The sequence below is a fragment of the Musa acuminata genome, chromosome BXJ3-10 (genome assembly GCF_036884655.1).
Source record: "Musa acuminata AAA Group cultivar baxijiao chromosome BXJ3-10, Cavendish_Baxijiao_AAA, whole genome shotgun sequence".
In the NCBI taxonomy this organism is placed as follows: Eukaryota; Viridiplantae; Streptophyta; class Magnoliopsida; order Zingiberales; family Musaceae; genus Musa; species Musa acuminata.
The window spans coordinates 29,495,823-29,519,320 of NC_088358.1; the positions used below are offsets into that span (position 1 = coordinate 29,495,823).

Here is a 23,498-nt window from a genome sequence, read left to right on the forward strand (position 1 = left end):
AGGGAGTTATTGTCTTTGGAGCAGCAAGAAGAGTAAGAATAGTCACTGGGCAATAAAAATTAGCAAAGGAATTGTTGTTGCCGAGTAACGAGGAAGAGGAAATCGTGATTGAAGCAAGAAAGCCTTGATTTCGTTCCTTCAGGTACTGTGTCTTTATACAGATTTAAGGGATAGATTTTTCTTGATTATATGCTTAAATTATATATACATATATATATTATAATGATTGATCATCAAATCGATTGATCCTTTGTCAGTTGTTACGGATCTTTCTAAGTACTGTTTGATACTGCTACTACTCAACTACTTGTCAAAGACCTTTTTATTTTGGGAGCAGAATGGTAGAACAGCCATCTGCACTTTATGTCTGACTTTGATCTGACACTACTTCCCTAAAGGCTTAGCCTGGAGATTCGCTTGCCATGGAGTTCATATTTTTTACTTTACTTGGCTCCCTCACTCTCCAGGAATGATGAAAAAGGAGAAGCACCAGTGCCAACCAATGTGTTGCCTCACAGGGACGAGGTATTTGAAGGCATGCCGATGCTGGACATCATGGACGTGGGTTGCCAGAGAGGACGACGGACTTGGATGTGCCAACGTTTAGCTGGAGAAGACGAACAAATTTGTCGCCGAGGGATGTCTGCTCACTGATCACAATCAACAAGAGGACGACGATGTGGTGTACAGTGACTGCTTCGACCTGCATGGTCTGCTCCTGTGGAGCAGAGACCGGCGATGCAGTGTGGGAATTTGCTTGCCAACGACACAGCAAGAAATGTGCAAGAATAAGACACAGTAAGATAAAATTCATACAACAAATACCCACAGGTTCTTTACATGATTCGGAGTTGACACCAATGATTCTGAACTCTCAACTTAGGACCTACGTGATCGTTACACTCTGCACTATCTCAGTGTTGTGGGAATCTCAAGTCATGGAAAGAGGAGTAGCGTAGGACTGGCCGTGTTCTGGAGGTGGTCGGAACCTGTTCTTTGCGAAGAAGGAAGGGAGATGGTGAGGTCAAGGTTCAGATCATCAGCATCACGAAATTCATTCTTGGAGTTGTTCTGCAACCCGTTGGTCGCGTCGTCGATGCTCGATCGAGTCGCATTGCCGGAGCTGTGAGATCGATGGAGCCGTCCGTTGTGGATCACGCGGTGGTTGTCAGGGTCGATACCCATGCTTGCCAGCCTCTTCCTCAGATGAGAGTTCCAGTAGTTCTTGACCTCGTTGTCGGTTCGCCCCGGCAGTCTCCCGGCGATCAACGACCACCTGAATCAATTCAAACAAATATGGAGCATATACGTCTCTTTGGTCATTCATCGGTCAGTGAGCATGCATGCATGCGTACCGGTTACCGAGTAGAGCGTGGAGCTTGATGATTAGGTCCTCTTCATCCTCCTCGAACCTCCCCCTCTTGACATCGGGACGAAGGTAGTTGATCCACCGCAGCCTGCAACTCTTACCGCAACGAAGCAGACCTGATTAGGAAAGAAGCCCAAAAAGCTTTAGATGCTTTCGTAAACGCAAGCGACACTCGTGGCAAAAGTGCTCGTCGCCAACCTGCAGCCTTGGGGAGCGATCGCCAGCAGACGCGGCCATGCGCTCTGATGTAGTCGATGAGCTTCTGGTCCTCTTCTTTCGACCACGCTCCCTTGTTGTTGTTGCCTCTGTTATCGCAACAAGGGCTCCTCATTGTTGCAGAGCAAAGAGAGAGATGTGCGAAGGGATGAGGAGGAGGAGAATGTTGGAGGATATATAGGAGCGAGGTCGGAGGACGAGGGAGGGAGTTGACTGGAAGACGGATAGGTTTTGGGGCTTGTTAGTTGCAGTGGTAGAACTTAAAAGTCTTCGCGAGGCTTGAAGGAAAGCAAGCAACCAAACATTGTACGCATTTCTCCTCTTCCAGCTATATGGATAGGAGATGGCCGATGAAGGCAGGGAGGGTCGTCACACGCACGCAAGCTGACCGATAGATTTCCATGTTCCGAGCAGTCACCTCCCAACCATCTCTGGTGGTCACCAGCTCATCATATCCATGCTCCTAGCTTGGAGCATCACAGGGACTTCAACTTCGACTAGAACACGGCCTTCATGGGACCTTTTCCTCTGAAAGCTGCAGAGTCGGTCGATCATCTCTAGGGTTTTGTGAAGCTGTGTTGGTTGATGTTAGTGAATCCTTTCCAAACATCTCTTTGTTGATTGATGTCCCGCTAAAGCTGTTGGGAAAGGATTCACCGTCTGTCTACTAATGAACTCGGGTGCAAATTGGAATTAGACTTTGTATGTAGATTTGAACTTAAATGTGTGATGTATGTTAAATAAATTATTCATTCAGAGAGATATATATATATATATATATATATATATATATATATATAATGTTTTTTAATATAAAAAGATTTAAGTTAATTTGAATGGTTAGGAAAGGGTCGATTCTATACCAAAATCTAACGATTAGTCCTTCGTGCACATGTTGCACGTAGGCACTACTAAGCACGTAGTTAGAGGATCTGTTGGCGAGAAGTTGGGGCTTGACATGACATTTTGTTTTACTTTTTAGGTATTGGAAAGAGATTGCTAAATCAATAATAAATAATAATTTTTATTAGTATTATTTTTTGTTAATGTAGATTATAATTGTTTGATTAGGATCTCGATCGATTCAACATCAACTCCCATGTTTATCTCTTATGGTTATTAAGAATGTATCATATCCTCTTCGTCCATAATCATATGGAGGATGTTTCGATAATGTTCTTTGTATACTTAAGTTAATCTTAGTTGTGTGGCATTAATATCAAATGTATTAGAGTTTGAGAATCTTACAACAATAAAAACACATGAGATTTTTTTTTATAATGAGGTTTTAAGACTATTTTACATATTTAAAAATATTTTTTTAATATTAAAAATGATTATACGTCTGAATGATAAACATAATCGTTATGTCTTAAATACGGAGAGCATATAATAATCATAAATATGACTTATAATATCAAATGAGCGACACCATATCACTCACACAATGTCAAATACCAATCAACAACATCAAAATATAATTTTATATCTTCGTATAAATGATAAAAAATATGAATAAATGACTCTGAACGCTTATTCTCAACTGAGACCAAATAAGCGTATCATTAATCTTTTTTAAATACTAGTCAAAAATATTTAAAATGAATATATAGGTTTCTAATTAATATATCGATTTAAGATAACAGAATCACATTCGACATTTTTACGGTTTAAATAACAATAATAATAATAATAATAATAATAATAATAATAATAATAATAATAATAATAATAATAATAATAATAATAATAATTCTGAAACCGAGCCACCGCCACATTCCTTTGAGCAACAAGTGTCTTCCCTGACACGTTCGTCATCAGTCGAACACATGATAAAAACGTTAGTGGGTCCCAGTGGAAAGTTTGCTGTGCGGGTAACGGATGGGTTGGAATGTGGTCAGTTCTTTTGACCCCGCATATTTGAGTCACACTACTTGGGGTGTCGAAGGGACACCGAGAAGCAACGTCTTGTTTTTAACTGTAGAAGCTTCCATCGGCGGCTCGCTTCCTCTCTCCTTCGATCTCTCTCTAAGGTGAATGGCGCAGCTGTCAGAGACGTACGCGTGCGTGCCGGCGACCGAGCGCGGCCGGGGGATACTCATAGCCGGTGACGCGCGGTCGGACTCGATCGCGTACTGCAACGGGCGGTCGGTGATCATCCGGAGGCTGGACGCGCCGCTGGAAGCGACGATCTACGGGGAGCACGCGTACCAGGTGACGGTGGCGCGGTTCTCGCCCAACGGCGAGTGGGTCGCCTCCGCCGACGTCTCTGGGACAGTCCGGATCTGGGGGAGGCACGGCGACCGCGCCCTCAAGAACGAGTTCCGCGTCCTCTCCGGCCGCGTTGACGACCTCCAGTGGTCGCCCGATGGCCTCCGCATCGTCGCCTGCGGGGACGGCAAGGGCAAGTCCTTCGTACGGGCATTCATGTGAGGGATCCCTTCTTCCAATTTGATATTTTTTTCCTCCGACAAGGAAAATAAGATGGTTTGGGCTGATTTAGGGCTTTTGTTTGTGTTGTTTTGGACTCCACGTTGGATCGGATTAATACTTCATACTATGAGAACCAGTAAAACAGAGAAGAATTACTGCCTCACGAGACCGCAAAATGCAGTAGTTCTTGAAATATGTCTTGTTGATTTGATCTTTGCTGATGTCACTTTGAAAATAGATCTTTCCTTTCCGTTCCATATTAACACTAAACCTGGTTGTTATTGAAGTTCCTTTGCCGCCATACGAAACTCATTGAAAAATCTTTTGGCCCTTCTTGATGTTTTTTTCGTTCAAATTTTACCGTTTATCTATTTTTCTGGATAACTATAAATTCTTCGTTCTTGTTGGAAAGTTTCTGCCACTTTTGACAAATTAATAGAAAAAGCCATGTCTGAGCGTTTTGGGATGCCATGTTTGTCTTTTTTCTTAAAAATTATTTTTCTTTAGCAAACATGATCCATGAGTAATGGTCATTTATTCATAGGAATGCTAATTCGTAAATTTAACATTGTTTTTGCCTTCCTTCGCAGGCTATTTCTGTTGTTTGTAGTGTTTTCAGTAAATGTCTGATCATTGCTTTGGCTGTGGAATTTTGTTCTTGTGTAGGTGGGATTCAGGTACTAATGTTGGGGAGTTTGATGGACATTCTAGAAGGGTATTAAGTTGTGCATTTAAGCCAACCAGACCATTCCGCATTGTCACATGCGGTGAAGATTTCTTGGTGAACTTTTATGAAGGGCCACCTTTTAAATTCAAGCTCTCCCAGAGGTTTGTTCCAGTTATATCAATAATGATACAAGCGGTTTTTTGCTGACTTTGTCTTTATCCAGCTTTCTTTGCTATCGACATGTCATTGTTTCCTTACAGTTTGTCTGAGTTTTTTTCTTCAGTATGTATAGAATATTGTTGAATGATCAAATAACTTACTGCTTAGGCACTTCAAACATGGAATTTGTCTTGTAATTACTTACCCATGCACTAGTACTTAATGGTCTGAAAATTTTGAAGCTTAGTGAGATGTTCTTCTCTTGTTTCATTCTTTACATCTTAGCAAAAGTCAGAACGGTGACATGCTTCCAGACATTTTCAAATGAATTCTTTGGACATAGATTAAAAAAAGGTTCTCTGCCTATAAATGATCCTTTCCTATTCGGTGGTTCAAGAATTAGCCCTTGCCATCAAGTACATGAAATATATTTGGGCACTCTATCATCCTATAATTAACAAGAATTTGGTATGCTGACAATAATTAGCCCTATTATCACCTCATAGTTTCTTCCTGTTGTTATACCTCTCCCTATTCTTATTTTTCTCATTGTCGCCCCAATCACCAACACCTAGGAGGTGAACTATGAGTTGGTTGTCATGAAGCTGGTGACAGTGGTTGCAATGGTGAGAGCTGGAAAAGAGGTGGATATGAGGTTGATAGTGAATACGGAGACCGTGTTGCAATAGTGGCAGGCTGTATAAGAGGAGGAATGTTCATGCAAGGACTGAATTTTTGAACAGCATATTGAGTAGACTGTGGAAATTTCTTAACTTGGTTCTCCTGCTTGTGCAGCAAACCTTCCCTTTCTACATCAAACATAAAGATGTCAGGACAAGAAAACACACACTGTCATATTTCACTTATTGATTTTGAACCAGGTCCCCTCTGTTTTATTTTTTTTAAAAAAATCTAAAACTGGTGTCATATTTTACTTATTGTTTCTTTTCTTGTCTGCTTTTTCCTCATAGTTTGGATATCAGACTTGGACCATTTTCTGTAATCATGTCACCTGCTTGTGTTCATGTGATATGAATATGCAGCCCACTTCTATGTTTTTTGTTCCTTGCATGAGATGATAATTGCTCTAATTTGGGTCCTTTGTATGTGACTGCTGCTGAATAAGTCTTATCTATCATCTCTGATCTATTTTAGTAGGTTTAGGCATGTGCATAGTCATCCAGTATACATAACCTTTCAGACACTGGAAAATAGTTTTGTCTCACCAAAATTGTATGCCACTCACTTCCATGTCTTTTCTTTTTGCATGAAATAATACGAATCCTAAGAATAGGTCTTGGATATGACTGCTGTTAAATAAGTTTAGAGTGATTTCTTTCTGTTTTAGCTGATTTAGTCATATGCAAAATGATCTAATATGCATAACCTTCATCGTATACTGGAAATACTTGAGTTTCACCGTACTGAGATTTTTTTTACCTTTTGTCTGTCTATTTTCTTGATCTGCAGGGAACACTCAAACTTTGTTAATTGTGCACGGTTTTCTCCTGATGGGAGTAAGTTCATAACTGTGAGCTCAGACAAGAAGGGTATATTATACGATGGAAAGACTGGAGAAAAGATTGGGGAATTGTCTATACAAGATGGTCACAAGGGTAGCATATATGCTGTAAGCTGGAGTCCTGATAGCAAACAAGTAAACACCTATCTGTGATTCCATTCCTTGATGTAATATATTATTTGAAGTTCATGTTATGAAATATTCTGACTCAATTACTTCTTATGGTGGGCTGGAGATCAGTTAATTACTTGTTACTACTTGACCCAATTTCCTCATGTCTTTCTCTCTCTCTCTTCCTCTCTCATCCTTGCTCCCTCTTAAGTATGAAATACATATAACTTCACTTGTAGTTTTATCTAGTAGTTCCTGATGGGACGAATGAATTGTGTATGATTTAGCTGCCGTAGTCCTCAAAATTATTGGTGGGCTGGAGAGTATGTATGAGCTATAATTGTCTCCAAAATCTCTGGTGGGCTGAAAAATATGCATGCAACAAAAGCCCAAAGTAACATTATATAACAAAATATGTCACTGAACCTAATAAAGTTCCAGTTTGTGACAACATTACATCAACTTATGCTTCCAAATGAACATTTTCTTGGGTCATCTGGTCTTTGACTTTCTAATAACAGCTTCATTGTATTAAGTCACTGTGCCCAAGTTTGTTTTGGACATGATCTTTCTTCTCACATTTGATTTTCATTTGTCTTTGTGACTTTTTTTTTATAAAATGTGATTCTTTTTTTCCTCGAATTTCTCCATAAGTTATCTTGCTTGTTTGTCAAACTTAGGTTCTCACAGTATCTGCTGATAAAACGGCAAAAGTATGGGACATTATGGAGGATGGATGCGGGAAACTAAGGAGAACATTGGCTAGTCCTGGCTCTGGGGGAGTGGATGATATGCTTGTCGGTTGTCTGTGGCAAAATGATCATCTTGTCACAGTTTCTCTTGGTGGAACAATGACAATTTTCTCAGCAAGTGATCCAGACAAGTCACCGGTATCATTTTCTGGACACATGAAAAGCATCACCTCTTTGGTTTTTCTTCAAAGTGGTCAGAATGTCATTTTGTCTAGCAGTTATGATGGAATTATTACAAGATGGATACGAGGCATTGGTTATGCTGGTAAGTTGGTTAGAAAGGATAGTACCCAAATTAAATGTTTTGCTGCAGCTGAAGAAGAAATCATTACTTCAGGGTTTGACAATAAGGTGAGTGTTCTTATTGGCATGTTATTCCATTATAGTTTTGAAATTGGCTTTAGCTCTAGTTATGCCTTCATTTTGCTACATGTTATTTTTGAGAATTATTGGGTTGCACAAGCTCTGCTGTTTGTGCATGTGATTCCAGAACCAACTACAGATTCAAAGGTGTTATTCTATTTCCTATTTGTTGATCATCATGAGGTATGACTAATAAAAGCCACTGTTTTCATGACATTCTTTCTGATAGTGGTAGAATTGTAAAATGCTTTACAGATAATAAGGTCTATAAGAGATAAACATATATCTAAATGAACACATTGTGATACTCCAATTTAGTCCCACAATGGAAGTGTGAGGATGTCACTTGATTATACTGACTAAAATCCGGGCCTCAAATATTTTTTAGTTACATGATTTCAAGCCTCTCAAGTTGGTGGAGCAGTTTCTGAATCTGAGTTGGGGTCATGCTACTAGGTAATAAATCAAATCTATAGTAGGTATTGTGCGAGGGTAGAGTAGAAAAAAACGTTATTCATGGATAGGGCTGGAGGCATATCACGACATGAGTCACTGTTAGACTAGTTGTCATATGCCACCTACTAAACTATCAATTATGTTTGACCTTGCACCTTGACGAGGATGTCAAGTCTTAAGTGGAAGAGATTGCCATACTTCAATTTGGTCCCACATTTGAAGTGACAAGATGGAACTGATTATCTAGGGCTATATGGACTTATTATCGTTAAGTCATGCTTGAGCATTTTGGGTCATGTGATTTCAGGCTAATTAAGTTTATGGTCAGTTTTTCTGTTGAGCTGACACTTGACACTTATTTTTCTATTGATTCATCAGTTATTTTTCATAAATTCATTAAAATTCTTTGGACAAAGAGGCTAACGACCTTTGTGATGTCATATGCTTACATGACTTAATTTTGGTCTTTGAAATGTCAGTTTGCTTGTTCTTTGATCATAGTTGGGGTCCACATCTTGATGATTCTTATGCTTCATTTATTTTCTTCATTCGTTATCTTTACTCTCGTTTCCAATTGAACTCAATTGGGTGGCACTTTCAGTTAAAACAATGTGATCACAAAAATAATCCTACAGATCGACTGTTGTTGCTGTTTTGAGTGTTTTTATCGATATTGGTATTAGTAGAACAAGATAATGAAATAGTTACTAGTTACATGCACTAAGCAGTGATAACGAAGTTCCATGACAGTGAGTGGCTAGTGTGGTTAAATTTGGGAGGTTGCTTTGCTTTTTGTCTGCATTTGATGTTTTCCATGGATACAAACAATTAAAAATTATATAGAAATATATTTATTACCATAATTGGAAAGGTTCTTGGGATTCTTCGAACTTTATACAACCAAGCCTAATCTACATAGTAGACTCAAATAGCTTTAAAATAAGAAGACATTAAAGCCTATTCTAAATATTGCATCCAAGAGATATAACTTTCACATGTTTGCAAAAAAATCGACACAGATTATTTGCATATACTTGTCTAGGTGACTTAAAAAACAAGTGGAAATTGGGACTAACTGATTTCTTGATACCCTTTCATGTTAAATTTCCCATCTGATCTTCTCTGGTAAGATTTGGCTTATTGTTGTTAAATTTTATGTTAAATTTCTTTTAGAAAGCACTCGTCAATTTGATACCCATTATAATTTGTTGTAATTGTTGTGGTATTGGTATCATTGTGCAATGATAATCAAGAACTAGTTTCATTTTGCTGTTTAATGATTATGGTCATTCTCTAAATCTTATTTCTTTCTTCTGTCTCAAACAGGTTTGGAGAGTTCCTGTTAACGGGGATCAATGTGGGGATTCACAGCCAGTTGATGTTGGGTCTCAGCCGATGGGTTTAACTGTTGCAGCTCAGACCCCTGAACTAGCTATTGTTTCTACTGATTCAGGAGTTGTCTTGCTGCAAGGTCCAAAAGTAGTTTCACCGATAAAACTAGGATATTCTGTAACAACATCTGCAATTTCCCCTGACGGAAATGAGGCCATCGTGGGTGGTCAAGATGGGAAACTGCACATTTATAGTGTTAATGGAGACACCCTTACAGAGGAAGCAATCCTTGAGAAACATCGAGGAACTATTACTGCTATATGTTACTCCCCCGATGCTTCCATGTTTGCTTCAGCAGATGCCAATCGAGAAGCTGTTGTGTGGGATCGGATATCTCGGGAGGTATGTCTTCTTAACTTGGTACTGTGTTGTCTGTTTAGAGCATGAAGGTAAGAGGGATGTGTTTTGCTTTGTCCACCATCTCTTGATTTTACTAGGTGTCTATAATGATTACTGCCACTAGAAAACTGGTAAAAGGAAGTTGATTAATGCTTACTGGTTTAACTCATGTTAAGTTAGAACTTGTGGTAAAATAATTGACCACACACAATTTTGTTTCTTATAAGATCCATATGTTCATTTGGATCGGGTTAACAACAGAAGCTTTTGCAGACAATAGAAAATGTTTAGGTAAATTTTCTAAAAGCTTGTATTAAATAAGAAAATAAATGAATGAGATCAGCTATCAATTTCAGCACTCTAATGATGTTTCTTCAGGGGCTGTTTTATTTACAATTTGCTTTCCTTTCCGGCTGTCCCCATGTGTGTCAGTAACATACAACATTTGGAACATCACATATGGCATGATCTTTGTCAAAATGTGTCAAACTAGGTCTACTGTGGGATGGAAAGGCTTGATCTTTCTGAAATATGCAATATAAGCCAGTTATAGTTGCTTGCTTTGGTCAGTGTGTTTCCAACTTCAATTTGAACTGTATATATAATAAACATCCTGATCCATAACATCATTATATGCTAGTATTGACAAATAGGTTCTCTTTAGCTCCTTGAGCCATCTGGAGAAAAATGTTGGTCATACCAACTAGTACAAACGAAACTTTGAGTAATTCAATTCTTAATTGCTATTGTCTGAGCAAGTTAAGGAAAAGGAAAATCACGCACCATCATGCTGTAAGCCAATGGCTCATGGATGGGGTTTGTGATTATGTGATACTGTATTGCACATGCCTTGCAGGTCAAGTACCAAGAGATTTCACGGACAATCAAATTAAAATTTTTTTTTTTGTTTTAGTATTATATGATATTATCTTGTGAACATACTAGTAGTTGTATTCTCTTATTAGCTTCTGGTGTGTTGTTGCCTGTATATTTCATTTCTGAGTTAGACATCTTGTAAAACTTGTTTATATTTGAAAAGGACAAGATTGGTGGAGTGGATTTCTTTTATCTTTAAACTAGAGCACAAATCAGAATAAGCATAAAAAGTTAACCTATAGTATCCTTGTCCAACTGTTTAATCTATACTTTGATAATATACTCTTTAAACGAGGCAAGAAAAGAAGAAAAACCTCCCAGCCATGAATAAATTTATCATATTATTGAAAATGTTGATTGTGCCTTATCTTTTTTTTCACGGTGTCTTAGAACTAAAATTTTATGTTGTTCTAATTTTTCACTTCACACTCTCATCATCCCTTGCATCTTTAGGTGAAGCTAAAGAACATGCTGTACCATACTGCCCGCATAAATTGCCTGGCCTGGTCTCCTGATAGCCACTTGATTGCCACTGGCTCACTGGACACTAGTGTTATAGTCTATGAGGTAGATAAGCCTGCGTCCAGCCGGATCACAATTAAGGGGGCTCACTTGGGAGGGGTGTATGGATTAGCTTTCATTGACCAAAACAGTTTGGTTAGTGCAGGAGAAGATGCATGCGTCCGTGTTTGGAAATTATTACCACAGTGACAAGGGTTGACCCATGGAAATTTATGCCACTGGTGGCAGAGTGATCAAGTTTTCTTGTGTTGCAGTTTGCTCAACCATTATGCAATTGGCTTGTGCGTGTGTGTAATCACTTTCCACAACAGTTACCATTTTGGTGAAGCCGTCGCAGTGCCTATTTGCATCGAAACATAATATTGCAGAAGACCGATGAATTTGATTTATGGAGTCAAAGTGCAGAAGACTTTGAGAGATGCAACTTTTGGTGGCGGCTTTTTTTGGGTTCGTTTCTATTGTTTCCCTCCAAGTGAAAGCAAAGTAAGATTACAAGATGGGGACTGGTGAACCCATATAGGTGCAGTTGAGGTGTTGAATTCATGTTTGGACCAGCCATCGTCATTTCAAGTTGTGATGGACATGTTTGCCTGCGAAAAACTGGTTTGAGTGTGCAATTTCATCGTCTTTTGCTTGGGTTTATGACCTTGAGATGCAAATGCTAAGAGAAGCTTGCTTGTGATGCTGCATTTTTTTTATTTCTAATTTTTTGGCAAATGATGAATAATCCCCATTTTAACAGGTCCATTATCCTGGTGCTCGTGAGTAATCAATCCCCACTCTGACAGGTTCACATCGTCTTCTCCATCGAAGGTGGTACTCCCCAATGCAAACAGACCTCGGACATGGAAATCATGAATTACGAATCTTAAAGCAACGTTGTCTTAACCCTGGTGACAGGTGGTGCGACTCGTGGTCCGAGCAGCTGACGGTCGCGTGCCGAGAAGGACTCGTAGAAGGATTTGGGGCATTTTTGTTAAATTAAAGTAAGGGTTTTAAGGTAAAAGAAAAAAGAAAAAAAAAAGAAGGGAAGAGAACGTCCTCTCTGTTTCACGTGCTCGACACGTGATCAGACATCTTGATTCTTGATTCTTGAACCTCCGAGAACAACCGCCGATCGTGGTCGTAACGTCGACCCCAACCGAGTGGTCGTTCTACTCCTCGTCTTCTCCAAGCGGCGTTCTCCAGCCTGGTGCTTGAGATGGATCAAGAAGCCGCTCTCGATCTCGTGAAGAAAGGGGCGACACTTCTTCTCCTCGACGTCCCTCAGTTCACTCTCTTCGGCATCGACACCCAGGTCTCCTCTTCCTGTTCCCTATTCTCATTTCTTTCTACCAATTCCTCCTTTACGTTTCTTTATTTCATGAACCCTAGAAAGATCTCTTTCTCTTTTCTTCCAAGAAGCTTCTTTCCTTTCGACGCCTGGATATGAATATTCGCATAAACTTCATGACGAGAAGAAATAAGATAGCCTGTAGGGTTTCTGGAGTCATGGAAAGCACTGATGCCCGCGTCTTGCGAATAAACTTTAGCCGTAAACTGCATTGTATAATGATTTATGTTAACAAGAAATCCGAGTATTTTACCATGTGGTCTGTTGCCCTTTTGTTGTGATGTAATCTCCACTTGTTGGGGGTTTAGCACACATATCTCAAAGGCATGAAAGAAGTTTCTATCTGCTTGTACGTTACGTGTGGGATGATTGGCCCAATAAGATCAATTTTGTGTTATTTAAAATTAACATTTATACACAACGAGTGCATCTATTTTATTTGTTTGCATTTATTTGTAGCACTCAGATTCCTACCTTTATTCTAAGAAAATCAATAATGAAATCAAATAAAAAATTTCTCACGGATATTTTTAGTCACTAAATAATAATAGTAATCATTAAAATTTAAGAAAAAAATAAATCCAACCATAATAGGTTTTAGATCATTAATTAAGATTCTAATGAGTCCAAACCATTCTTTTTTATACAAAATAAACACTTTATAATTGTCTATGTCAACCAAGATCCTAAATTTAATTCATCATGAGTTTTACTAACCTTTTAAATGCAAAATACTTGTTCATTGATGTCTGTGTCAACAATTGGAAATTTTACTTTGGTGTCTTTGCAAAACTTGAAATTTAACCAGGCCATAGGTGACAGCTATTTGTGAAGCAATTTCATATACAGATTTCATGGCTAATGTGGAAATTTATCAAATTTGACGGATGTCTAATATCATAAACATGCCAACAACAATAATTAGTACTAATGCAACTAAAATGTGACATCAAAATGCATGATAAATTTAGCCTGTGTGTGTGTGTGTATATATATACACACATATATATATACATATGTATGTATGTATATATGTATATGCATATATATGTATATATACGTGTATATATATAATGGAGAAGAGAATTTGGAGTTTTGTTACTTTTGTATGATCATCATATGCTCTTAGATTAGAAAAAATATATAAAACAATTGTTTGATCAACAATACTCAGTGGATCTGAGTATTGGGCAATTTATTAAAAATATGTACAAAAAAATATTAGTTGAAATGAGTTGAAGTGAATGTATGAAGTTACTTGGAAATATAGATAACAAAAATCTTCATTTCATTCATAAACAATTAGGTATAGCTAAATAAATGATAGCATTAGGAAGAATAAGATTATTAAGAATATGTTTTAAAAAGACATATTAGATGTTGTGATTAAACAAGGTTAGAAGAGAGAGAAGGATATTTCAAAAGAATTGTTAGAAAGTAGAAACTATACAAAACAATTTGAATGCTATTGGCCTAACTAAGGGTATTGTCTTGTATAGAATTCTATGGCAGAAAAAGATTCATTGCCCACAAATAGTTGGATCATTACAGCATATTGTTGTTGTGTCGACATAACTATCTTTAAGCTTTGATGTAATTTCTTCCAGATGTTTTCTGTGGGGCCGATGTTTAAGGGTATGAAGATGATCCCACCGGGCACACACTTCATTTACTATAGTCCCTCAAGCAAGTAAGATGTGATCTTCTAGCATCTTCTTTTATGCATATATGATTAACTTGATATGGAAGTTCTTTGCAATGTGCAACTATAATGATAATAATATGGAATAACTTTTCTCACTGTATGTTGAATTTGAGTTTGTTAATTTGGTTGATATATGACATAGTATCAACAATCAGCATAACCTACCTAAGAAATATTTAAAATATTAAATATACAAGAATTTTGCAATTATATGTTGTCTTGTTGCTTTAGCTGATTCCAAAATCCAAACAAAAGGACAACTATACCTCAATGTCTGGAATCAGGGAGTTGCCTTAATATATTTTCATATTTCAAAATTTCAAATATTATAACAGCTCATTCTGATGGCAAGTTATATTGCTATTTTTTGAAGTTGTTAATGCCTAAGGACTGATGAGATGGTCTTTTAAGGATAAATTAAAACAAATAGTGGATTCAAGTGAATAATACATGTAGTAATTCTGTAAATCTTAATGGGTGAGAGACTGAAAATTTTTTGATTGCAATTGTTGCAATAATTACTGAGTGCCACATGGTTAAACTTGCTATAGGGTTCTATTATTGTTGAAACACTGGACATTCAGTCTACTGGCTTGTATTCATAGTGTTAGAAATACCAAGTTTCTCTATGTAAGGTTTTTAGATGTTTGGTGATTAGTCGAAGTCTCTGATTGTCTGAGAACAAAGAGATGAAGCACTAACAGACCAATTAAGATCATGGCAGTGCAGTGCCGTGGGAAACAGGGGAAATTTTTATTTAAAATCAAATTAATTTTGAATTGAAACAATAGTATCATTGTGAGTGCAATTATACGTGACCATTGACCTTAAATCATATAATACAAGCATTATATCAATAACAAAGGCTCTTCTTCCATGTATGCATACATGCAGGTTTCGGAATCTAGAACATTGAAAGCCCTTTCTTTGGCATCTTATAACTGCCTTCAGTTGAGGTGAGACATAACAGCGCTGGTTGCCACTTGCCACTGCTCTTTTCTTGAGGATAGTCTTTGTAATATTAGACATCCATTCTGATCTTGCAGTTTGCCAAATCACATTTGGACATTCTATTTTTGGTGTTTTCCAGCAATTAGAATAATATGAGTTTTTTGGTCTTACAAGATGTCAAACCTTAGGTTGTGTGTCTTGTCCTAGTCCTTAGGTAGTTCTTCACTTGAAAGGAGTACTAAAACAAAAAACTATACAACTCGCGTGGATGACAAATCATCATGTTGGCAGTACCATAAAACAGAAACAATTTGAACGACATTGCAACAATGTAAAAAATATTTGCCTTCTGTTCCTCTCCAACCTACAACCTTTTCTTTGGTCTCCTCTTCTCCTGGTTCACACATTTCCACATCTGCCATGACAAAACCATGGAGGCATAAGGCAGGCAGGGTTTCTATATGGATTCAATACTTCAAAGACTTAAATAATGTGTTTAAGAGGTTAAATTGATTTGACTAGGGTCAGACTGTTTTGGATCCAATTCGGTATAGTGTCTGGATCAGTCATTCATAGTTCTGTGATTACGAATTGAGATTGCCCCTCACTGAGCTCTTGGTTGAACCTTCATTAAGCTTGGTGTAACATACTTGACTTTCTGTGAAAGCTCATGTAATGTTTATTCCTAGAGATTGTTATTTCATGATACAGAAGCATGTTGATATGTTGTTCCAACTGTGTTGTGCTGGTTCTTTCCACCGTGCCAGCCAAAATAGGCAAAAGTTGGTCGACTTTTGTATTCACACAATTCGACATGCCAGTTGGCATGGAAAGATTGTTTGTCATTATAGCTTAATTCTTGTATCTGTGTTGTTATTGTAGTTTTGGCAACTGTATAGGTTAAGCCATAGTATTTTGATTCAACTGATACTTAAGCTAGGTGTCTTACTGTCTTTACTGTGATTGTTTCAGAGAGGGGAATGAATTTTCACCGACAGTTGGCTTCTTCCTTACGACCCATCCTGCTGAGGTATTCATCTATGTAATATTTCTTTATGTTTGCTTGGTATCTGTTGATATGACTTTGCAAAATCATACATAGATATCTTTGTGAACTAGTAGGTATAAATCTAGAATTTGAGATCTTTCACCAAGGGTGATATTTAGTGAATTTTTTTATTGCTTTTTGGAGTTTTTTTCTCGAATGTGCCACTTTTCTTACCAGATCAAGAATATCAAAATGTTTTTTTGGATAAAATATTGTGTTCACATTTTGATACTTGTAGCACATGACAGTCCCATAACGTGAAATTCATTTTTCAAGGTTACCATTTTGGATCTCTCACTGCATTCCTGCAGCATGTATCAGACACACAAGGACTCTGTTAACTTGTTACATATCTTGTTTGTGTGTATGCATGCTGTAATTTATATGCATACACAAGAATAACATTGTTGACTTTGAGAAACCAAATTACAACCTTGGTTATCATTGTGGCAAGTAATATTTTTTAAATGGAAAAAGCGATATAGATAGCATTTAAATCATGTGGTTCTATCAATTATTGAATTGTTTTAGAAGTATAGCTTTTGTGCTTGATAGGATTTATAAGTTCTTATTATGCTTCGGACAGGTAGTTGTGCGCAAGTGGCATCATCAGGAGGAACGGCTGATTAAAGTTTCAGAAGATGAGGTAGCCATTTATGATCACAAGTCTTATATGATAGTTACAAAAATTTAGATATCACTTAATTGATTGGAGTGTTATAACTAATTAAAAGTATTATATAGGTGAATTTGCTTGTATTATCTAAAATGTGGTGTACTTAAGACTGAAATTTTAAAATGTGTGTTTGTGAGGTATGGTAATTCTGTCTTTGCTTATGTTGAACATATATGCTGTTCTGTCCATTCTGATGCTGCAGTAATTTGATAGTTCAGTGTGTTGTAACAGTTAGATGTCTGAAGTTTGGAACATGTCTTGCATAATATCTGTTAGCAGGAAGCTGGTTTATGTACTAGTATTTTGTGTAGTCCCAACAATTTGAACTTACTGAAGTTTGTTGCCATGGATTCATTCAGATCTTTTGCCAAGTTGATTTGGAACATATCTGTGATAATCTGTTGTGGCAGGAAATATTTGTCAACATATTACTGTTTTGCAAAGACCAACAATGTGAACTTACTGAAATTTTGGATTGATAAGCAGCTTTTACCAAGTCAAACTCTTCATTCTTATGCAATGGTAGAATTAGTGTATTTACAATGAAATTTGATAGTTGTCACTTATAATTTGACTTCTATTTAGGAAGGCAGGTACTCTGAAGCAGTGAGACGTCTGGAATTCGATCCCCACCTTGGGCCTTATGCTTTAGACAGGCATGGAGAGTGGAAGCAGCTTTCTAATTACATTACACAGAACATTATTGAGAGAATTGGTAAGTTTTACAAACTGTATATTAGCTGTGGATGCTGTTGTTTTATTGGCTTTAATTGTGGATAATTAGGTTGGAATGAGTTTGTTTATAATTCTTTTATTTAAATCCTCATGAATCATGTATAGTTTTCTTATTTTTGTTGGTAATGTCTAATATGTTACAAGGTGACATATCATTTGCAATCTCTTTTACAAAAACTTTCTTTGTGCCAACCTTCATTTCTTTGCACAGAAAATAAACTACTAGGTTTCACATCCATATCAAAATTAAATTTTGTGCAAAGAAGAATTTTTATATTAATGGAAGCCATGTACCATTGCGTTTAAAATTTTTGCACCATGAAAGACTATGTTCTATGGAATTTAGGCAGATGTTGGAGATATCAAATATGCTTATAGTTTTTTGACATGCTAGATGTTTTTAGTTTATTGGTCTTATAACTCATCTTGAGTTTTATTCTTGAAGTATAGATTTCCTGTACAAGTCTGGGTAGCTCATGGATGTGATCTTCTTTGATGCATCTATCTACTGCTTGTGATACTAAGGGTGAAAACTATTATTTAGTCTATTTACCAATCCTGAACTTCCAATAAGTGGCACTCTATTCTATTTTCTGTGAAAGGCACGTTACCTTCTTTGGTCTTTGTATGGTGCATTTGCATTGGTAGGATTTTCTTTCACTTGTCATTGTCCTAGTTGGTTGTAACTCATCGGTCAATTTTATCTCTGACCTCTACCTTGATTGTAGCTAAAGATTTTTAATTATTTGATGTTATTGTGCCATATGGTCTTTTAAGAAGCATTCAGGGATCTTTATCCCATTCTCTACTCTTTATACTTCTTCAGTGGAATTGCTGTAATTGGACAAACTGGAAGAGAGTTGATAATTACCTTCATGATTTATGTATTGTTATCAAACAAAAGAGGCTTGCTGGTGATAACATTATTTGAATGTTCAATTTTCACACAAAAGGAAAGATATCCTTTCAGAAAGTTGTTTCTGAGTTGCTGTGCATTCAAGTTCTTACATTTGTTATTCCCTTTGCATTCTGTTGTATTCTATCTCTCTTCTTTGTTTTGTTATTTTTTATTAGGCTTTTGGTTATTCCCTGAATTATTTGTGCCTTTTGTCACTGCAAGATTGCTTCAATGTTTTTCTTGGATAACCTTGATATCCAGATATTTTACATATTGAATGGATGAATTAACAGAGCCCATTGGTGGAGATATTATGATAGCCTACGAGTCTGGATTGATCGACAGGGTTCCTATTTCTGTTATGGAGAGACGTCTGATGGAACAGCTAAAGGACAGTAAGTTTTCAAACTCTGAAGCAGAGGGATCTCACAGGCGTGGATGCTATTACACATCAATTCCCCATGCTGTTAAGCATAAGGGCATTTCTGGAGAGGAACTTACAGCAATTAACCTTGACAAAGTAATTATCTTTGCATTTACCCCATTTGGTAAAGTAGAAGGATTAATATATTGCATACTGGGCCTTATAGATCTTTATATCTACCTGAATAAGCGAAAAACAAATGTCATAATTGGATTGTTTGGCAAGAATTTGGTGAAAAGAGAAAATGTAATTTTGCTTAGGGTTGCTGAACTCAGTGTGTAATGTCAAGATTCTTGTGTTTGTGTTTTTTTTGTAAATGGATTTTCTTTATTCAGTTCAAAATGATACTTCTATGCAAGGTTTTCTTTGGAACTTCCAATATTTTAATCCATGATTGTCCTAGGAATGTGAGCTTGTCCGTTTGTGTTCAAACCAAAATAGATACCTTGATACTGTAGATCATTGGATCCTTGCCATTTTGTATCTTCAAGAAAAATAACGGGTCAAAGTTAAATTACCGGCATAAAGCTAAAACATTTTCTCTGTTGAATCGGTTTAAAAAGAAAGTTTAAATTGAAATGTCTGATAGAAAGTGGGACATTAGTTAACATTCAATAACTTTCGTGATAAAGCTTTCCAACATGAACTTATTGATTTAAACTTTGTATCAGCACAAAATTAGGAAATTGAGAGTGTATAGATGGGTTGCATTTTAGTTGTTTTGGTATCAAAATAGTGCTAATATTTAGGAGTGTTGCACAATATGATGATATCTATTTAGTGTGTAAACACCATGATTCTAATTTTGCTCCAACTTATATTTTATTACACCAATGGTTCAGAAACAATGGCATTTGTGTATGACACTTCAATGTGATACAATATTTGCCTGTTAAGAAGCCATACAGCAGTTTATGTTTATAATTTAATCTATCTTCTGGTAGCTTATTTGCTACTTTAATTTCTTTGATTTTGTGGACTTAAATCCTTCCTACAACCCATGGAGTTGTTCCTTAGATATTAAAGTTTATTTGAATGTTATCTGGCTGGGTTAAAGGCTTACTAATGACATTTTTAATTTAGATTGTGTACTAAAGGGTCACATTACTAAAGAGTTTTTATGCATTGACTAATGAGATACATTTTCCTTCAGACAAAATTACTGGAAGCAATCTTGATGAAAGACTATGGAGGCGAAGAAGATTCACTTTTGGGGGAACTACAATTTGCTTTTGTTGCATTTATGGTATGTGTCTGGTGGCATGTGTTTCCTGGTAAATTTATAGCCCTTGTATTTTCATTAATTGTGGATCTTGCAGATGGGGCAATCACTTGAAGCCTTTCTACAGTGGAAATCATTAATTAGCCTTCTTTTAAGCTGTACAGAAGCTGTGAGTTCTGCAATATTCATGTATTAGTTAAACAGACACAAACAGCTCTTGCTTGCTTAAATGATTCTTTTGTTACTTTTCATAAAAGAAAGGAGCTTAAATAATTTTGCTTTGCTTTTATGATTTTATGATTCTGTTTAGATCTTTGTTTGACTGCCTATCCTTTTTCCTGTCTTTAAATGACTCACCTGTTTTGATCTTTGTTCAAAAAAATGACTGGTACTGTGCTGGTCCTCTACCAGTGTACTGAGTGCCAGTGTGCCGTTATGTATTGAGTTTCAAAAAAAGCTTAAAAATACTTAAAAAAAAAAACAGATCGTGTACCTTCTTGTACCGGGAGGCACTGACCCTATACTGGGTAGTTATGGCATGTACCACCTCTGTTTGACGGTATTACAAACCTTGGATGAGATAACAGATGTTTTTTTTTTTTTGCAGTAACAATTTTGTTTGTCTTGCATGTGATGTAATTGTGTTGCTTGAGTGGAATTATGCTTAAACGGTGATATGACTTTGATATTCTTGTCTCTTTCTTGCAGCCACTTCGGACAAGGACTCAGCTATTCTCCAAGGTAATTTCAACAGACATTGGTCAATTAACTGTATTTAAAATATCTACTCCTGAATGACAATCTAAGAACACTATTTTGAAACAAAAGATGAAATAGTAAGTTATTTCCTTCATATTGCATAACAGTATTCACAGGTATCTTCAGTTGGAGAATTTGGATTAAGTCTATGGTCTATGATTGTAGTACTATTTTGGCTGCAGTCCTAAATATCTAATTACTAGGACTAAAGGTCTACATGAGTCTTGAGCAGCAGTTGGACAGCTATAAAAAGTTTATATTGTTCAATTTACTAGTAAAGATAAGAAAAAAAATATTTTCATTCATTTCGATAAAAATAAAATAAGAGAACTTCGTTTAAAATGATATAAGAAGACTTATAGATGCGGTAGTAAGAAGAAATGAAATGATTACGATTAGTAGTATGAGAAGTATATGAAAATCTAAAAATATTTTAATAGAAACTGTTAATAAAATTTAAAATACTCTTAACTAAGGATATGACTCCTTACCTATCGAAAGATAAATGTGTTATTGTAAGGTCTATATGCAACTGACATTGAAATATCTCTTTAAAAGGTACATAAATGTGCTTTTTAATATATTTGAAGGTTTTATTGATTATTAAAAAATTATAAATTGGAACTTCTTCTGTCACATGAGAATGATATTTTGCCCATGCTTCCTGGTGCTTGTCCTGTGTCCTGTATATTGAGTTGTCAGCATGTCTTTCTTGTCTGATGGTAGAATAAAAAAGGAACATCTGGAGAGCCTTACTATGAAATCAGATATATCCTCATTATGGATGAGGATATATATGTAACATAGCCAAAGGAGTATCAACTAGGATTTGTGTTGACTCTAGTTCATCATATAGTTGCAAAAACTCTTATTCAAGCTTTAGCTTTGGTAACATTATACTTTTCTGTGATATGGACACGAGTTTCTTTTCAATAATGTGTTGCTTGTAATTACTAGCAGCGAAGAATTTTCCTTTTTTTCCTCATATATCTGATTGCAATAGCACCGCATGCAGTTTATCAGAGTCCTCTACTCCCAACTCAAGCATGGCTTTCATAAAAAACAAAATCATGGGAATGATTCAGGCAAAGGAATATCCCTTTTCTTGGATGATGTGTGGTTCTCAAAGGACATCTTTTTGTTCCGTTTGTGCAAGGTAATCTCTATCATTTGGTTAACTATGTATGGGCATTATTAGTGTAATACCCTTAGCTTTCACGCCCCTATTAACGTGTGGTCTAGATCACTGTTTTGCCAATAAATCAAGAACTACTTGGCGTGTGATAAGCAAATGTGAGCCATAGAATGAGATTAATGATCGATCAAGATTCTTGTCAAAGTGTGTTGTTTTTGTATTTTAGCATTAGTCATCTTGCTTTTTTTTTTTTTTCTAGTTGAACTTTTTCCAGATGGAATTTCATAAAAAGGTTTGTCTAAATTGGTTTAGTTCTTTTAGTGAGCGATTTTTAAGTATTAATGGTCAGTGTCATAGTTATTGATCATGTTTGAATTTTTCAGGATTTCTTCCCATTGGTGCTGGAGTCCCCAGTTGTTGATGGTGACCTGCTGTTATGGGTTTGAATGTTAAAACCTTTTTAAAATTTTCATTCAGCATCCTGTAATCTTTATTCTTGGAAATTACTGCTTTTCTAATTCTTATATATAGATTGTGTATCACTTGGTATATTAGGGCAAACCAAAGTTCAGTGCTTTTTGTGAATGGCAGTGTATGGTATTTGTTTTTTATGTGCTTTTTATGAATGACAGTGGGCATGGATTATGAGATTTTTTTTGGGTCTTCTTCTTTTCCTTTTATCTAAAGACCTTCATTAACATGTTAACTGGTAATGCTATTTGCAGACGAGAAAACTAAAGAGACTGCTGGAGACTGCACTTGGGTGGGATTTTGCAGATGTGATGGAAGTTATCTGCAACGAAGGGGATGAGGTTGATATTGTTAATTACTAACTAAACATGATTTAGCTTTCTCTTCAAAGCTCTGGAAGTTGATCTGTCTGTGCTATCATTTGCAGTTCTCTCCAGTAATTGTACCTTCTGAAGAAGTGAATTAACCTCCAAGCTGCCCAGTAAAATTAAACGGTGGATCCAGTTGTGGTGGGGTGTTGACTTACGGATTTCTTCTCCATGGTTTGTTTTGGACATGGTAAATTAATTCTGGCTTACGGCCACCAGTATCGTTAACTGCCAACTTCTGAAAAAGATTGTTGTCCCATATGAATTCCATATTCTCAAAAATTTTGTTCAGTGAGGGGAACGTTGTTTCGTCCATTTCGGATTTAGCAGCCACCATGGTTTCTCTTGTGTTCTACAATGTGGTTTCACGGCAATCGCATCTAACTTAGGTAAACAGGTCTTTGTGATGTAACAAACTTTCAGATCAAGAAGGTCGATGAAGATCGTTTGTATTTCTTTTCAGATAAAAAAAAGTCATGCTTCCAAATCACAATGAACTGCCGGTCTTTTTTCGTGTGATTGAATCAAGAAGTTAGTGTAAAAAATTCTGGATGGTATAAGTTATTGAGTTTGCGGTGTTGATGTTTTGCTAGGGA

At 36.5% G+C, this 23,498-nt stretch overlaps 3 protein-coding genes across 4 annotated transcripts; 2 read left to right on the plus strand and 1 right to left on the minus strand.

The window, feature by feature from the left end:
- Positions 1 to 794: 794 nt before the first annotated feature.
- LOC135650640 (myb-related protein 308-like) lies at positions 795 to 1,816 on the minus strand. Its single transcript, XM_065170133.1, has 3 exons — positions 1,568 to 1,816; positions 1,356 to 1,485; positions 795 to 1,276 (listed from the first exon to the last, which is right to left on the minus strand). Exons 1-3 carry the CDS (start codon positions 1,698 to 1,700, stop codon positions 937 to 939), a joined length of 603 nt encoding a protein of 200 aa, XP_065026205.1. The 5' UTR covers positions 1,701 to 1,816; the 3' UTR covers positions 795 to 936.
- Positions 1,817 to 3,532: 1,716 nt separating this feature from the next.
- Positions 3,533 to 11,819, plus strand: LOC135651140 (actin-interacting protein 1-2-like). The gene is made up of 6 exons (XM_065170979.1): positions 3,533 to 4,014; positions 4,685 to 4,846; positions 6,315 to 6,501; positions 7,158 to 7,580; positions 9,375 to 9,782; positions 11,109 to 11,819. Exons 1-6 carry the CDS (start codon positions 3,623 to 3,625, stop codon positions 11,364 to 11,366), a joined length of 1,830 nt encoding a protein of 609 aa, XP_065027051.1. The 5' UTR covers positions 3,533 to 3,622; the 3' UTR covers positions 11,367 to 11,819.
- A 34-nt stretch (positions 11,820 to 11,853) lies between these two features.
- LOC135651141 (uncharacterized) lies at positions 11,854 to 23,399 on the plus strand. Of its 2 annotated transcripts, XM_065170981.1 has the most exons (14): positions 11,854 to 11,990; positions 12,078 to 12,474; positions 14,118 to 14,200; positions 16,139 to 16,196; positions 16,801 to 16,860; positions 17,476 to 17,605; positions 18,817 to 19,043; positions 20,101 to 20,193; positions 20,267 to 20,338; positions 20,878 to 20,910; positions 21,944 to 22,084; positions 22,447 to 22,503; positions 22,789 to 22,875; positions 22,962 to 23,399. In XM_065170981.1, the coding sequence occupies exons 2-14, from the start codon at positions 12,379 to 12,381 to the stop codon at positions 22,998 to 23,000; spliced, it is 1,176 nt and encodes a 391-aa protein (XP_065027053.1). In that variant the 5' UTR covers positions 11,854 to 11,990; positions 12,078 to 12,378; the 3' UTR covers positions 23,001 to 23,399. The 2 variants fall into 2 exon arrangements, with proteins under 2 accessions (XP_065027053.1, XP_065027054.1); XM_065170982.1 differs by lacking the exons at positions 11,854 to 11,990; positions 12,078 to 12,474; positions 14,118 to 14,200 and adding an exon at positions 15,089 to 15,171.
- Positions 23,400 to 23,498: the final 99 nt, after the last annotated feature.